This window comes from Peromyscus eremicus, chromosome 13 (genome assembly GCF_949786415.1).
Source record: "Peromyscus eremicus chromosome 13, PerEre_H2_v1, whole genome shotgun sequence".
In the NCBI taxonomy this organism is placed as follows: domain Eukaryota; kingdom Metazoa; phylum Chordata; class Mammalia; order Rodentia; family Cricetidae; genus Peromyscus; species Peromyscus eremicus.
The window spans coordinates 864144-880141 of record NC_081429.1 but is presented as its reverse complement, the minus strand read 5'-3'; the positions used below and the strand labels follow the sequence as shown (position 1 = coordinate 880141).

Below are 15998 nucleotides of genomic sequence, written 5' to 3'. Positions count from 1 at the left end.
CACCATGACTAAAAGCAAGTTGGGGAGGAAAGAGTTTATTTGGCTTATGCTTCCACATTACTGTTCATCATTGAAGGAAGTTAGGACAGGAACTCAAACAGGGTAGGAACCCGGAGGCAGGAGCGGATGCAGAGGTCCTGGAGGGGAGCTGCTTACTGGCTAGTTCTCCATGGCTTGCTTTGCCTGCTTTCTTATAGAACTCAGGACTCCCAGTCTAGGAATGGTACCACCTGCAATAGGCTGGGCCTCCCACATCAATTACTAATTAAGAAAATACTCTGCAGGCTTGTCTACAGCCTGATTTTTTTTTTTTATAGTATAGCTTCCATTTTATTTTTCCAAGGTGTTTCTTCTGTCCTTATGAAGCTGCCTCTTTACATGGGCTTTAGTCGAGGTTGAGGTGCAGCAACCAGCAGGTCTAACTCGTGGTGGGGGTGTTTGGTCCTTCTGGGCTCCAGGGTCAATTCCTGGCCACCTTGCTCTGAGTGACACAGCTCACACAGCAGAGCAGCATGATGTAGAGTTGGGGAAGCACATCAAAGACACTGGCTTTAGCTGTGTCCCTGACAGCAGCAGCCTCTGCAATGTTCTGAATGATGAACTTCTTAATGGCCTTGTCCTTGGGCATGCATCAGGCACAGTTCATGCAGCAAATTGGCTGTATATGGCTGAGGCCTTCTGTGGCACTGTTTTTTCTTCTTTTGGTCATCTTGAAGCCAAGACCCCAAAGAGCCTACAGCCTGATCTTATGGAGACATTTTTCTCAGTCAAAGTTCCCTCCTCTCAGACGAGTATAGCTTATGTCAAGTTGACATAAAACTAGCCAGCACACAGGATCTCTTGCTGGTCTGGAATGTGCCAATTAGGCTAGGCTGGCTGGCCAGCAAGCTGCAGGGATCCATCTGTTTCTACTTTCCTAGTACTGGATTTACAAATGTGTGCCTCCACGCCTGGCTTTTTTAATTTTAATTTTTTTTCTTAATGTGCATTCTGGGGAATAAACTCAGGTTCTTGTGTTCACAAGACAAGCAATTTACATTGGCTGAGCTATCTCCCCAGCCCCTAGTTCAGTATATGTAGAGTATTTATTGTGATAAGAAACATACAGCATGAAGGTATACTTTAAAGGTACATTGCAGAAGTGCTTGCCATGTGCACACTGCTATGCAGCACATCACTGAAACTACACTACACATTGGCCAGCAGCTCCCAATTTCTCTTTCTCACACCCCTGGAAATGTCTTTTCTATGTTTTGCTTCTGTGAGTTTGACCTCTAGCTGTAGGATTGTGCAGAGTTTGTCTTTCTGTCATACCTTGTATGATGTCTAGATGGTTCATGTTGTAGCCAATGATAAGATTTCCTTTTTCTTATATCCCAAATATCATTCTGTTGTGTGGACACAACACATTTTCTTTAGCCATTCAGCTGTTGGTGAATGGTTAGGTTGTTGCCATATTTGGGGTATTATGAATAGTGCTGCAATGGATGGAGGAGTGCTAATATTTCCCTGAGATTCTGCTTTTAATTCTAATGGATAAATACACAGAAAACAGGATAGCCTAACCATATAGCATTTTTATTTTTAACTCTTTAAGAACCTGCATATTCTTTTCCATGAAGCTGTACCATGTTATGCTCCCACCAACACTACACAAGAGTTCTATGATGGTTGAATTTAAATTTAACTATTAATGGTCAACTTAACATAATCTAGAACTACCTAGAAAGAAAGTCTCTGTCAAAGATTGTTTATGTCAGGTTACTCAATGGACATCTTGATTCCATCAATTAAAGTGTGAAGACCTACCTACTATGGGTGGCACCATTCCCTAGGAAGGAGAACTTGGGTTGTATAAGAATGGAGAAAGTAAGCTGAGCACTAGCATGCGTGCATTAATTCATTGCTCTTTGCTCTTGACTGTGGGTATTACTAGGTTCTTTGAGCCCCTACCTCCATGACTCTCCTGAGACAATAAATTCTGCCCTTGAATCATGAACCAAATAAACCCTTTCTCTCTTAAATTGTTTTTGTCTGCTGTTTTATCACAGCAACAGGAAAGGGAACAAAAATGGGTTCCAGTTTCTTCTCATTTTCAACAACTCTTGTAATTTTCTGTTGTTTTTCTTTCATAGATGGGCATCCTAACAGGTATGATGTGGTTTCTCAATGTAATTTTAATTTTTACCTCCTTGATCATTAATGATGGTGATGATCCCTTTATATACCTGTCCACTATTACAAGTATCTTATACTACACACAAAAATCATGTCATTTTTTAAAAAATAAGTGATTTAACATAAGATGTTAAACTATAAAACTCTTGGAAGAAAACAACTAGGAAATTCTTCATAGTTCTTGGCAATGATTTCTGGAATATGACATCAAAAAGCATAGGCCATGGTGCTGACTTATTCTATAGAGTGAGATAGTAGCTATTTACTGTTGGCAAGTTGTTGAGTTTCTGCTGTTACAGTGGAAACAGGTGCAGACAGTACATATATGGATGGATTTGGCAGCATCTTGATAAAGCTTTATTTGCGCAAACAGCCTGGGACAGAGTCTGCTTGTAGGCTGTTGCTTGCTGAAGACTAAGACTTTTGTGCCTGTGTACTGTTGGATGCTGAGCCAGCTCTCCTCAGTTGATGCCAGGAACAGCACCCCCACCCATCGTGACAAAATGCCAAATGTCCTCTAGAGGGCAAAATCACTGCTAGTTGTTGACCCTCTTACCTAATTGGCTGAGATAACCTGATAAATACTCTAAGGAGAGCTGTCCTAAGATAACAAAGCATAGGATAAGGTAGAAGAAGAGTCAAAAAACCTGTGGTGTATTTGTCTTAGGTAGGTCAAGGTTGCCTCAAAGGGACCATTATCACCACCTAAATTTGGAAAGTGGCTCAAAAATAACTGCAATGGTAACACAGTTGCAAAGTGCTCTGTTAATAATGCAAATATGAGCTTAACCTACTTTTGTGATCAGTACAAGAAACCACATCGAACACACTAGCATGTTCTAATGGAACTCTGAGTCTGAGGGCTTTCTGTGTGTCAGAAAGACTGGGGTGTGGGGTGGGGACAGCCAGCAAGTCCAATTCCCACTTGGGCAAAGGTTTATTTTTTCTGCTTATCTGAATTCAGAACAAACACAGTCAGAGGGAATTTTGAAAGCACTCACATGGTTCTCATTGTTTGGACAGGGCCAGACAAAAATGGCCTGTTTTCACAGCAAATTGGCAATAACACGTGTTTTGAAATTTGGAAACAGCGTAATGCCTCATTTCAGAGAATGGTGTCTTCTTGTCTTGTAGAATAAACACCTGTTTTGTAAAATAGGAGCATAAAAGCTGTCTTTATAAAAATTGTTGGGTTTCATTTCTATTATTCTTCAGTAATTAAAAAATTAAGTACAATTTGAAATCGTATAACATATAGATTTGTGTTTTTAAACAAACAAGTAAACAATAGCAAAACAATCTCACATCTCAACAGAGCTTCAGTTAGGTCCCTTTGAGCTCACTTTCTCTTTGGATTAGAGGGGAAAAAAAACTTCCTTCTTTAAGAAAATTTTCTTCAGATAAGTACATTTTTCTTACTAACAAGGAGAAATAGTGTGGAAATTGTCCTTGAAAGGAGCTAGTTGTCATCACGTGCTAGAAATGCTGCTATTTTCAATGTCTCTTATGACTAGAGTTGATACATTTGGTGACTGACTTTTCCAATGCCTAAAGCCTTGGAATCATAAGGGCCAGTAGGTGGCTAAGTAGATAATTTCTTCTTTTCTTGGGGCCATGAAAAAATATGTGAAGAATTGTATTCTCAACAATTCACATTTCCGTGTACTCCCAAGGACCTCACCCCTTAAGTCCCTCCTGCCTGGCCCCATAGCTTCTACTCAATACCAAGTTACCTTCTTTGCAGATCAGCAGAATGTAAGATTTTATGGGATGCTTCTGACAACAGCTTTTCCTCTCTGTCCCCCAGGTTACCATGGCCTCTACTGTGAGGAAGAATACAATGAGTGCCTGTCTGCTCCTTGCCTGAATGCTGCCACCTGCAGGGACCTCGTCAATGGTTATGAGTGTGTGTGCCTGGCAGAATACAAAGGTAAGCTATTACTTATGATTTCTTGGCTCTAAATGACCATATCGCATGGAGCTCTCAACTTAGCATGTAAGCTCCTAACTGGAGCATGGATTTGTTTATAATCAAAACCAAATACTGAGACTGGGATGGTGGATGGGTCCCAGAAGACCCATTTGTAAGTCTCAGACTCCCTTCTGATAAGCTGAGAAACGCTTCTGCCTTTTTTTTTTTCTTACATGCATCTTTGTGCAATGCATATAAAGGTAGACACTGAAAGGGTTGTTAATGTATGCTGGCAGAGACAGGTCAAAGGCTGTGGCTGGGAACAAGAAAGAAGAAAACATGCTGTTCTCTATGGCTTGTTGGGTAAAAACAGTATGCCCTTGGTGAGGGAGACTGGGGAGTCTCCTGTATTGGCAAAGATGTGAGTTCTTATTAAACAAGTCAGTTGGGAGGCAAATGTCAATTCATCTGATTGGATGCCTGTTAATGTCACTCTGGAAAAACAGCTGACATTGATGGGGTAGTTATAGTGTATGGATCATGTTCTAAGCATGCACGTGCATTAACTCATTGAATCTTGCTGGCAGCCCCACAGGACAGATTGGTAATATTATCTGTCATGAGCCAGCCTTTAGAAAGGTTCCTAAAGCCTTTCTCCCTGCCTTTACTTTGGCTTCTAGCCATGGTGTATGGATGGTGTGGCTTCATCTAAGCCCAGATGCTCAAGTGTGAGAGCCACAGCTCACAACAGCTACACCATGAATTCTGCTTGCTAGTCATTGCACAGTTCCCTAAGCCGGAACACCAGGGCTGGCTTTAGATTTTTGAAATACTTTTGTGGCCCTATTTATGTCCATTTCCCTTAACCTTTCAACTCCTTTCACTGCTTACTTGATGTCTTCCATCTGCCTTTTGCTGCTTCTCTTTCATGGACCCTCCTCTATTTTATGATCTTTCTGGAAAGCTCCAAGGACTGACACATATGAGGTGCTCAGTGAGAGCTCTGGATGCAGCTAAAGCTGACTAGGTCTTTATGCCCAGTGCATCTGCTGTTTCATTTGGAATGGGATACCCAGTGACAACCAAGAAGCATCCACTTCCTCAAAGCCACAAGGGCAGACATGTTGGCTTATCTTTATGACTTTTCAGCTTGGGCTCTATCAGAGCATGGAGAATGAGAGAATCCATTTGATTCTGAAAAGAAGAAGAAAAGAACAATGACTCTAGTGGTTTAATTAGTTCATCTCAATTGTGCCACAGGTCTGTTGAGCCTGGACAATCTCAAATCGATTTTGGCCAATGATACAGAGATTTCCAGATCCTTCAGTAATAGAGTTGATGCGGGCAACAGGCTTCAAACAACTAAAACTACCAATGTTCTTTAGTTTGTGGAACAGATCTCGCCTTTATAATTAGCAAAATCATTAAGCAGATGTATCCTGAACATGTATGTTCTTCTATCTCTTCTTCTATCCTTGACCTTTAGCTCACAATGGCCTTACTAAGCAAGAAAAATATAGTTGCATTTAAAAGCCTACCAATGTCCCTGAAAATTCTAAGGCTATGATGTTAACTTTTTCCATGTAGTTTCCATACATTTTCAGTGTTGTTGTCCATATTGTTGTTTCAAAATCACAGCATGTCTTCAGAAGCCCTGTATCAAACTCCTCATTCCAAACACATACCTGACTCTACCTCTATAGGATAAAAGAAAATTATTATGTGTAAAATCTTCAAATATACCCAGTTACCCTCCCCTCCCTCCCCTCCCCTGCTGTGAGCCATGACTCTCAAACTTGAGCTCACATCAGCTTCTGCCAGCAGGTTGTTATAGATCACTGCGCCTTAACTTTCCAGCTTTTTAATTCTAGGCTTAAAGTGGGGCCCAAGACTTTGCATTTCTGACATATTCTCAGGCGTACCATTGTGAACTCCTCCCTGTAAGTGTATCTGAAATGACAGTTGCTGGAATGTCATTTTGTCCCATGTTAGCTGGCCATGCTTCGTCTTGCTTGAGCTTAATGCTTGCCTGTGTGCTCTGAGTTAGGAGCTTCTGTCCGTCTGAGAAGTTCCCTCTAATTACCTTGCTGTTTGTACATCTGCAGTGTTGAGCATTTCTTTTACCATATAAATAAATGCATTCCTAGTGTAAGAAAGTGAAGATTCTAGAAAGAGAGCAGCTGAAGCCCAAATTCAATGTCCTTGATCCTTTGAGGGAAAAGGTAATAGGAAGATGAGGTTCTCAAGGGATGTTATAGGAGCTGGGGAGTCCAACTTCTAGTCAGAAGAGAAGGTTCAATTCCGGGGAGAGCTGAGAACTTATGGAACTGATAAGTGAGGGGTGCAAAGGACCCCTGAGTTCATGGAGTTGAAGGGTATGCTGTGAACACACCATACATGACCTCAGAGGGCTGCATCGCCACCTCATTTTGTAGACACTGGCTGCTCTTCAAGGGAGTTGCATAGTTTGGAGGCCCTAATCCTTTCTTGTGTGTCTGGAAGAGAATGGTTTTATCCTGTTCACACCAGTGGGCCCTGAGAAATCCAGACTGAGAGGCCTCTCTACTCTAGGCCACAGAAGACAGGACCCAGCTGGCTGTCAATACTGTCAATTTAAAAAGTGATGTGTCTTACTTAGAATGGAATTTGAATCTGGAGAGCACAAAGGTAGAACTCTTTTCTGATAGACATAAACATATGAGGAGATGGAGGTAATCGGAGGAAAAATGGTTGCTATGGAGAAAAGATCCAAGGGCTCTGAGGGCAGATGCTCCAGAAGGAGAAGGGTCAGGCCAAAGCAAGGCCGGCGCCAAGGACTATACAGGACCTCAGTAAGAGGAAGAAACCTGGCTTGCAAGTGGGATAGATTCAGGGTGCCCAGTGAACACAATGTGAGAGTTGTCATTTCCTGGTAGCCGTTCTAACTCCTAGCCTAAACAGAACATTCTATAAGATTTTTTCATGGGTTGTGCAGGTTGCATACAAAACAGAGAGAGGACTGGGAGATTGGGCAGCATGCAGCCATATTTGGAATGCTAAAGGACGGGGGTTAGAGGACCACCTAAATTTGAGGACAAAAGAAAGATAGTTCAGTTGGTGACGTGCTTACTTTGCAAATATGAGGACCTGCGTTCAATTTCCAGAACCCACATACACAGCAGGTGGGGTAGTACACTTCTGTAATCCTAGTTTTGGGGAGGCAGAGACAGGGGGATTGCTGGGACTCACAGGCCAGCCTGTCTAGCCTATTTGATGAATTCCAAGCTAATGAGAGACCTTATCTCAAATGAGATGGATGGCATTTCAGAGGCTGATACCTAAGGTTGTTTCTTGGTCTCTACATGCACACACACATACCTGTATACTCCCTGACATGAATATATAATACACATGTGCATAAAAACAAGAAATTGCCGTACACTCAATAATTCAGAAACCATGATATTTCGTACCCTCTCTGGGAATGTGTTTGTAAGAAGTGTCCTCAGGAGACATTTAGATAGTGAAGGGGAAGAACAGGAGGGATGTGGGTAGACTGATTTAAGTGCAGGGAGTGACCCAGATGGATGAGAGCAATGTGACTGTGGTAATTTAATGGTGAGGAGAGTCTCTTAGAATAGGCGCAACTGCTATATTAGCTGGCTGCTGCCACGCAGAGGCTTGCAATACACCAGTGGCTTAGGATATGTATTAGTTCTGTCGTCCCTCAGGGCACGAATAGCCTGAGCTCTAAGCTAAGGCTGGAATCCAGAAGGATAAGCTCATGAAGACCCCCAGGGCTGGACAGAATTCACATTCTTCCTTCGGGCTGTAGAATTCATGACAGCTTGCTTCATCCCTATTGCTCCAAATTTTCAGTGTCAGCAAAGGCCTGGGTCCCCTTAATGGCTTCCCCAGTCAGGGTAGGCCCACCTAGGATTTGCTTTCCAAGTAAGCCGATTAGGAACTTTAAATGTGTCTTAAAAAGCTCTGAACTTTGCTGTATGCTCTGGAATAGAAGTTCATATTCAGGGGGAGAGAATTACATGGGGACAGATCACAAGGGCTCATGGGGGGAGGGATTTAAATAGCCAAAGTAAAGTTCTATATCATTTTAATCAAGTCTCTATGAGGCGAAGGAGTCACACACGCCTGTTAAAGACCTCCTCCCTAAGAGCAGATAGCACATTAATTATCTTTTTTTTTTTTTTTTTTTTTTTTTTTTTTTTTTTGCTGGAGCAAAATACCTCACAATCTCAATTTAGGCTGCACCTTCACAGCTTCATGCACTGGCCTCTCAGAGCCTCCTTGCAGGAACTCCAGCCCTGTGTTAGTTATTGCCTGGTGTTAGTGACTCTCTGGGACTTCGGCACCAAATTCCGTGAACTCCTCAATCTTGCATTACCCATGCCTTCAGAACCAGTACCATGCAGTTGATGAGGTGCACCATGAAGTGGTGCTGTCAGTTTAGAATGAAGCCTGGCCCCCTTGGACTGTAGTTACACACACATCTTACCTAGGCAGTGGTTTTTGATCAGAGAACTGTAGCTAGAGTTTTCCTGCCTGGCCCATGGTCAGGGCAAATCTCTCTTACCTGTCAGTCCCACAGCCATTCAGACCCAACCAAGTAAACACAGAGACTTATATTGCTTACAAACTGTATGGCCGTGGCAGGCTTCTTGCTAACTGTTCTTACAGCTTAAATTAATCCATTTCTATAAATCTATACCTTGCCACATGGCTCGTGGCTTACTGGCATCTTCACATGCGGCTTGTCATGGTGGTGGCTGGCAGTGTCTCTCCCTCAGCCTTCCACTTCCCAGAATTCTTCTCCTTGTCCCGCCTATACTTCCTGCCTAGCCAATGGCCAATCAGTGATTTATTTACTGACCAATCAGCAACACACTTGACATACAGACCATCCCACAGCAGAGAATCTTCCCTTCCATGCTATTCACAGTTTAGTTCATGTCTTTCAACCAGATTTGCATTTTCACAAGGCACAGCTTTCCATGGGTGGGATGAGAGGAGTAGGCCGTAGCCATACCACAGCCGGGATACTCTCCTATCTTGAATTTCTTCTGCCAAACAAATGAATCCACTACCTTAGAAATTAGTCTCCCAAAAGTCCCCAGGGCACAGAGAGGATGCAGCCAGATTGTTTACCAGAATATAATATGGTTTGAGAACCAGTGTTCCTGGCAGTCTTTGTTTCTCTCTGAAATCTCATAAGCCAGGCTCCATGGTCGACACTTCCCTCCATATTCTGGTCTCATAAACTCCCGGTGGAATGGCCTGCTAAACTCTGTCCATAGCCTTCCCCAGATTTTTTAGTCCCCAATTCCAAACTCTTTCATGTTCATCTTGCAAACTAACCTCAAAAGCCTAAGAACTACTGTAGCTAGAGTTTTCCTGCCTGGCCCACAGTCAGGACAAATCTCTCTCACCTGCCAGTCCCACAGCCTCTCAGACCCGACCAAGTAAACACAGAGACTTATATTGCTTACAAACTGTATGGCCATGGCAGGCTTCTTGCTAACTGTTCTTACAGCTTAAATTAATCCATTTCTATAAATCTATACCTTGCCACGTGGTTCGTGGCTTACCAGCATCTTCACATGCTGTTTGTCCTGGTGGCAGCTGGCACTGTCTCTCCTACTCAGCCTTCCACTTCCCAGCTTTATTCTCCTCCTTGTCCCACCTATACTTCCTGCCTGGCCACTGGCCAATCAGTGATTTATTTATTGACCAATCAGCAACACACTTGACATACAGACCATCCCACAGCAAACTACCTGGTCAGATTTATCATAGAAACTACTCTATTTGTTTGGTACCAGTTTTCTATATTAATTCCTTTCCTCTTTGATGTGACAAGAGCAATATAAGGAAGAAAGGGTTTGTTCTGGCTCACAGTTTGAGGATGCAGTCCGTCATGGCAAAGAAAGTATGGTGGCAAGAAGATGAGGTAGCTGGTCACCTTGCATATGTACTCAAGCAGAGAGAAAATAAAATTCAAGCAACACTTTTAAATGGACTGGCAAGATGGTTCAGCGGGAAAAGGTGCTTGCCACACAAGCCTGGAAGCCAGGGAATTTAAAAATTAAGGATGCTAGAAAACATGGCCGGCTGAACAGAAAACAAAATGTTTGGATACATCTCAATGCATTCTACAGGAACAGTGACAATAAGAGCTCCGCTCTTCCCTGACTTTGCACGCTCCTCTACTTAGAGTTTCTTTTCTCTTCTGCTTTTCTTCCAAGTGTCCCGAGGACTGGTCCAGATAGCACCTTTATGTCCTTCCTTTTTATTTGTTTCTTAACCATTTTCAGCTGGCTCATGTCCAGGGAAACCCACAGGGAACACACTGAAAGCTTAGCTGTGACATCTATGAGTCTTCCCCTCCACCCCTTTCCTGACTTGGTGTCCTTTGTCCATTGATCACTGACCCACCATGTCATTGGCTCCGTCTGCAGCTCACTCTTGCCTCCCTCCCTTTTCTTTCCCTGTCTTCATTTAGTCCTGGCTCCTGGGACACCCTGGATGCTGTTAGGTTCTAGACCTCCATTCTTAGCTTCCCAGTCTCTCCTCTTTGCCCTCATCCATCCTATGTGTGCTTCCTTGTCTGTATCTGAAGTATTGATCTGCAAGCATGTGAGTTGACCTCTCCCATTGTCTTTCTATTTGTCTGGACAATCCCATTCGGCCTTGTGTCCCATTCCTTACTGGTTTCAGACTTCCCCTCCTGCCTCTTGACATCACGAACCCCAATGGCAGTGACTCCCTAGGTTTCTTCAGTTCTCTGCAGCCCTCATTATGGTGATGTGCACAAAGGAAGTCCTCAGAAGCCAAATTTACTTAAAACTGTTGCTTAGGCTGGGAGTGTAGCTCAGAGGGAGAGTGCTCCCCTAGTGTTCCCCTAGCATGTGCAGGATCCTGGGGTCAATCAATGCTATGACAACCCCCAAAACAGACGAGCAAAAAAAACCTGTTGTTAATCACATTAATTGAATAAAGAAAGCCAATTAGAACAGGTAAGATGTAAGTTTTTCCTGTGTTGCCTGTCACCTACATCAAGAGGAATGGAAGGGAGAGAGAAAGGGTGGGAAATGATGTAAATATAGTGTATTCATGTATGAAATTATCAACAAAGAAAATATATCAAGGTAGCAAAAGAAAATGTAAGTTTCTACTATGGGCATGATGCTGTTAGGCTTCCTTTCAGCCACAAATGTGGTGATTCTTCCTTCTTCATAATTTTAAAGCTAGTTAATGATGGATCTAAAATGACTTTTGTTTAGTGTTCATAGCCTCAGAAGTGTCAGAAAAATCAAGGTATAGCTTCATGTTGGATTCATTTTTATTCCTTTACAGCAGAATAAACTTAATGATTAACCAATACTTATTTGGGATTTTTGTGACAAAGGTTATTTATTGCTTTTGTGTGTTGTAAAACTATGAGCATTTTAATCATTGGTATGCTATTTTCATAACTAAAAACTGAAGTGTTTTCTTTCTAACCTTTGTCACCAAGAATCCCAAACAAATATTAGCTAATCATTAAAATTATTCTGCTATAAAGAAAATGGACAAAAATGTTCATGGTAGACTTATTTATCACAGTCCATTTAATTTTTATATTTCCTGGATTTTTTTTGGAGTGGATAACATCCCAGAAATTATATCACCATGTTAAAGGTGTGATGTAATCACACCTTTACTATTGAAGCAATGATATTTATTTATTCATTTAGTTTTAGGTAAAACTATATCTTTTGTTCCATACTACTTAAAGAGTGAACAGAGAATTCTGGACATTTTGTGTGCTTCTCCTGCACTGTGATCCATGCAGAAGTGAGTGAAGTCCAAGTTTTCCCAGCTCTGTCCATCACTTCACTAGGAGAACAGGCTGAGGCTGGTGTGCGCAATAAACTACATAAGGGACAATAAGTCTATGGTGGAGATGGCAATTGTCATTTCTGAAATGGTCTAGAAGATGGTGAGCTCAGTAACAATTGAAAAACTGGGGAAGTCTTCAAGGAGAAAGTGGGATTTGAATACAATAGGATGACACAAAGTAAAACTGAAGTGCTAAGACACAGCTGGGGTGGGTGTAACTCAGGGATAGAGTACTTACCTAGCAAGCTCAGGGTCCTAGGTTCAATCCTTGGCACTGCAAATCAATAAAAAAAAAAAAAACAGCAACAAAACAGCAATAGTCCTCCAAGAATAATTTTAGTTAATTGTCATTACCTAGTTTACTTTTCTGGGAGATAAAAAAATAAATGATTTTCAGTTTTCAAACACTAATTTGGGACAACAAAGATATATAATTGGCACATTGCTCTTTGTAGTCTAGATCATTTTAAAACTAGATTCAGGAAAGAGCCCTATTGGAATAGAATATTTTCCAGAAACATCATTGTCCATCCCTTAATCTGGGAAGTATGAATTATTATTCATTTTGACTGAATTGTAGTTTATTTTTGCTTGAGACTAAACATGTTTCATAATAGTGTGGGCTTAGTCCCTTGCCAATGGGTGATGCATATGTCAGTCCTCAGACTTCGCTTCAGTGTGGACCTGGTTCCCCTGACAAAGTAGGATGTTTTTGAGGCCCATTTGGAATTTGGAACGATGTCTCATTCCTCTGGCAATCTCACCTGCATGTCAGCCAAAGTACACTGTCTGTCTGTCATCGTTCTTGTGAGGACAGGGCTATGGTACTGTAGCTGCAATTTCTTCCACGAACTAAGATATGTGCTCTGCTCTGAAGGTGCTCAGAGATCTGTGGAGGAACCAAGGAGGAGAATGGATACATTGGAATTCGACCCAGGGAGTTCTGTGACAATGAAAATCACAGCAAGTTTTCAGTACACAATGTCTAAACCTGCTTTGTCTGGCAGAGTCAAGGTTCCCTTTATAGGGAAAGGGCATCTGTCTTGGGAATAGACTGAGGAGTTCAGTTTTGTCAGGCAAAGTCCAGCCCGGGAGGAGGTGAAGGTAGGTATGTTTGGTCAGGGAGTCAGGATGCCTGTGACAGTACTGGCTGAGCATCCGAAGGAATGGCAGGGAAGGTATGAAGGTGGCCCTAGAATCCAAGAGGAAGGCTTGAACAGGAGAAGCACCTGGGCATATCATGAGTAACGTGGCCATCTGCTCTCTATATTTAGTCTCTAGTGCAACACTACTCTGTTCTAATGACCTACAGGGCAATGTGGCTATCTTTTTTATAGAAGGATCACCAAGCTTAGACTAGAGAAATGCAAATGACTCAAGTGTGCACCAAGGACAGTGAGCTCTTCCCAATTCATAGGAAGCATGTTTCTGCTAAGATGAGCTTTTGTCCAGCCTTGCTGCTAAAAATCTCCTAATAAATGCTCGGGTAACTGGAATGCCTTGTCTATCAAAAAAGAAAAGTAACAGTGAATAAAATTATTGCCAAAGGAAAAGAAATTCTAATCCATGAAAGATTGCAATTGTATGCTTGTAACTTTGGGTGTTTTTATTAAGTCTATCTTCTTGGAGACTTTTAGGTCTGTGGATGTGGAATTCACAAGTCCCCATGGTTTAATCCCTAGGAACACATATACTGGCTGTGGTACTGTTCACTTGGAATTCCAGTACTTGAGAGGTAGAGGTAGGAGGATCAGAAGTTCAAGGTTATCATAGGCTACATAGTGAGTTTGAAACCAACCTGGGTTATGTGAGATTCTAATAAAAATATTAGATAGATGATAGCTAGCTAGCTAGATAGCTAGCTAGATAGCTAGATAGATAGATAGATAGATTTATGATGTATAAATTTTGGCCTAGAATTTGCTTTGTAACCTTATTTGGCAAATATAGTTAGTTTTATTGACCTGGCTGGACTGGCTAGCGATTGCTGGGTGCCCAGTGAGCAATGCCTTGTTGTAGCTATTCAGGTCTGTTGGACTTCACCCTGAACTTTGGTGGTGGCTTTACTTCACATTACAGCTGGGTCTTTTTGTTGTCTGGTTCCTATTGATCAGCCCAGTGGAAACTTATGATCTTTGAGATAAATATTTTGAAGCAGAGAGGACTCTGCTGCACCCTCTTTTAATTGATTTTAAAAATTATTTTGAGATTATAACATAATTACATCCTTTTCCCCTTCCCTCTTCTCTCTCCAATTCCTCCTATACATTCTCTTTGCTCTCTTTCAGATTCTTGGCTTCTTTTTTCTTTTACTGTTTATATAACTATATATGTTTATAAACATATATCAACACACATATACACATCTATATAGTTTCAAAATATATAAACACAACCTGCTCAGTTCATATAATGTTACTTGTATGTGGATGTTTTCAGGGCTGGCCATTTTGTGTTGGATATTCAATGGGTGTGTTATTACCTGAGGATCTCTCTCTCTCTCTCTCTCTCTCTCTCTCTCTCTCTCTCTCTCTCTCTCTCTCTCCTCTCTTAGAGTTCTTGAATTTGATATGGAGCCAAGTATAGCTTTAAACTTTTGTTTCTCTTGCCCCAAACTTTGGATTACTTGTGTATGCTGCCATGTCTAGTTTCTGTGGTGTTGGGGATCAAACACTGGGTGAGTTACATCCCCAGCCTCTAGAAATAGAAACTGCAGGAGAGATCCTGTACACCCAAACGAAGAAGAAAGTTTCACATTCCCCAGACAGGGAGATTCCCTTCAAGGCTCTGACACAGAGAGGGAGTTAGGTCATGTTATGAGTGACTGTTTCCTGCAGGTAAGGCAGCGAGGTACGAGAAAGCTGAGATCTGAAAAACACTTAAGAAAAACCCCAGGCGTGATGCTGAGCAATCCTTGAATATGGCAGGTGAGGCAGAACCAAAATCAAGGGCTGTCATTCTAAATGCTCTGCTCAAGTAGGGCATTTGTGTGGATGTAGGCAGGAAGTCCTGCTTTATTTTCTTCTGTCCCCCTTTCTTGAGCCTCATTTCTTAAGGCAGTGCCAAAGAAAGGAGAGGAGAAGGCCAGCAAGATGTCAGAGCCCACAGGATGAGTCACTGGGTGTGGCAGTCACTAGTGCAGCATGAGCTGCGGAAGGAAGTGGAGTGCAAGGGAAGTCAGCATCGGATCGCTGAGATTTGCTTTATGCTTCTTTTTCTTGAGGCAGTCAGGGAGAATGAGCATTTCATTGTTTGCGTCCTCACCTAGATCAGTATGTAATTTTTCTTCTACTCCAAAGGATGTAGGATGAAAAGAGGGAGATGGGAAAAGGGAGAGGGAGAGAGGGAAGGAGGGAGGGAGGGAGGGAGGGAGGGGAAGAAATCTGTGCATCCATCTTGTACTCTGGCCTTCTAGCAGATATCCCACCTCCCAAGTAGTACTGGGTTTTTCATTTATTAATTAAAAAATAATATATATTTATTGTGAAAAAGGTGGGAGGGGTAAATAAAGCAGAAACACATAGCTGTGAAATGAAAGCAGTCTGTTCTGGAAGTAATCCAACCTCACTCAGACATTTGTATGTACACAGGCAAACATCCTATTTTTCCTTTTATACAAGTGAAGTTTTCCATTTTCTCCAACACTTAAACAATTAATTACATTTATTTATTTGTGTGTGTGGGCATGTATGTCACAAGTACATGCAAGGAGGTCAGAGGATATAGCTTGTGGGAATTAGTTCTCTCCTTCTACATGTGGGTTCTGGGAATTGAACTCATATGCCCAGGCATGGTGGCAAGCCCCTTTACCTGCTAAGTCATCTCATTGACCCCTTAGATCTTTATGCCTTGTCTTTGTTCAGTGGGTGCTGAACTCCATGTGTGGCTCTGAGGTAAACTCTCCTGCAAGTGGATGCTTTGAATAGGGATCACCTGCGGATCTGAGTACCAACTCCTTTCCTTTGCTGCCTCAGTTTCCCCTCCATGAGATAGGGAATGAGGGCCTCTGTCTCCTGGGTGTTGCAGTGAG

General features: G+C 42.1%; 1 protein-coding gene and 1 pseudogene across 1 annotated transcript in view; one reads left to right on the top strand and one right to left on the bottom strand.

Annotated features, from left to right (window-relative positions):
• Dner (delta/notch like EGF repeat containing) overlaps nt 1-15998 on the top strand; it is a 196124-nt gene that overhangs the window by 150396 nt on the left and 29730 nt on the right. Inside the window, exon 9 of the mRNA XM_059278712.1 lies at nt 3986-4108. Within this exon, the coding sequence (XP_059134695.1) occupies nt 3986-4108 (123 nt within the window). The remainder of the gene's footprint in view (nt 1-3985; nt 4109-15998) is intronic.
• On the bottom strand, nt 375-709 carry LOC131923389 (small ribosomal subunit protein eS26-like; annotated as a pseudogene).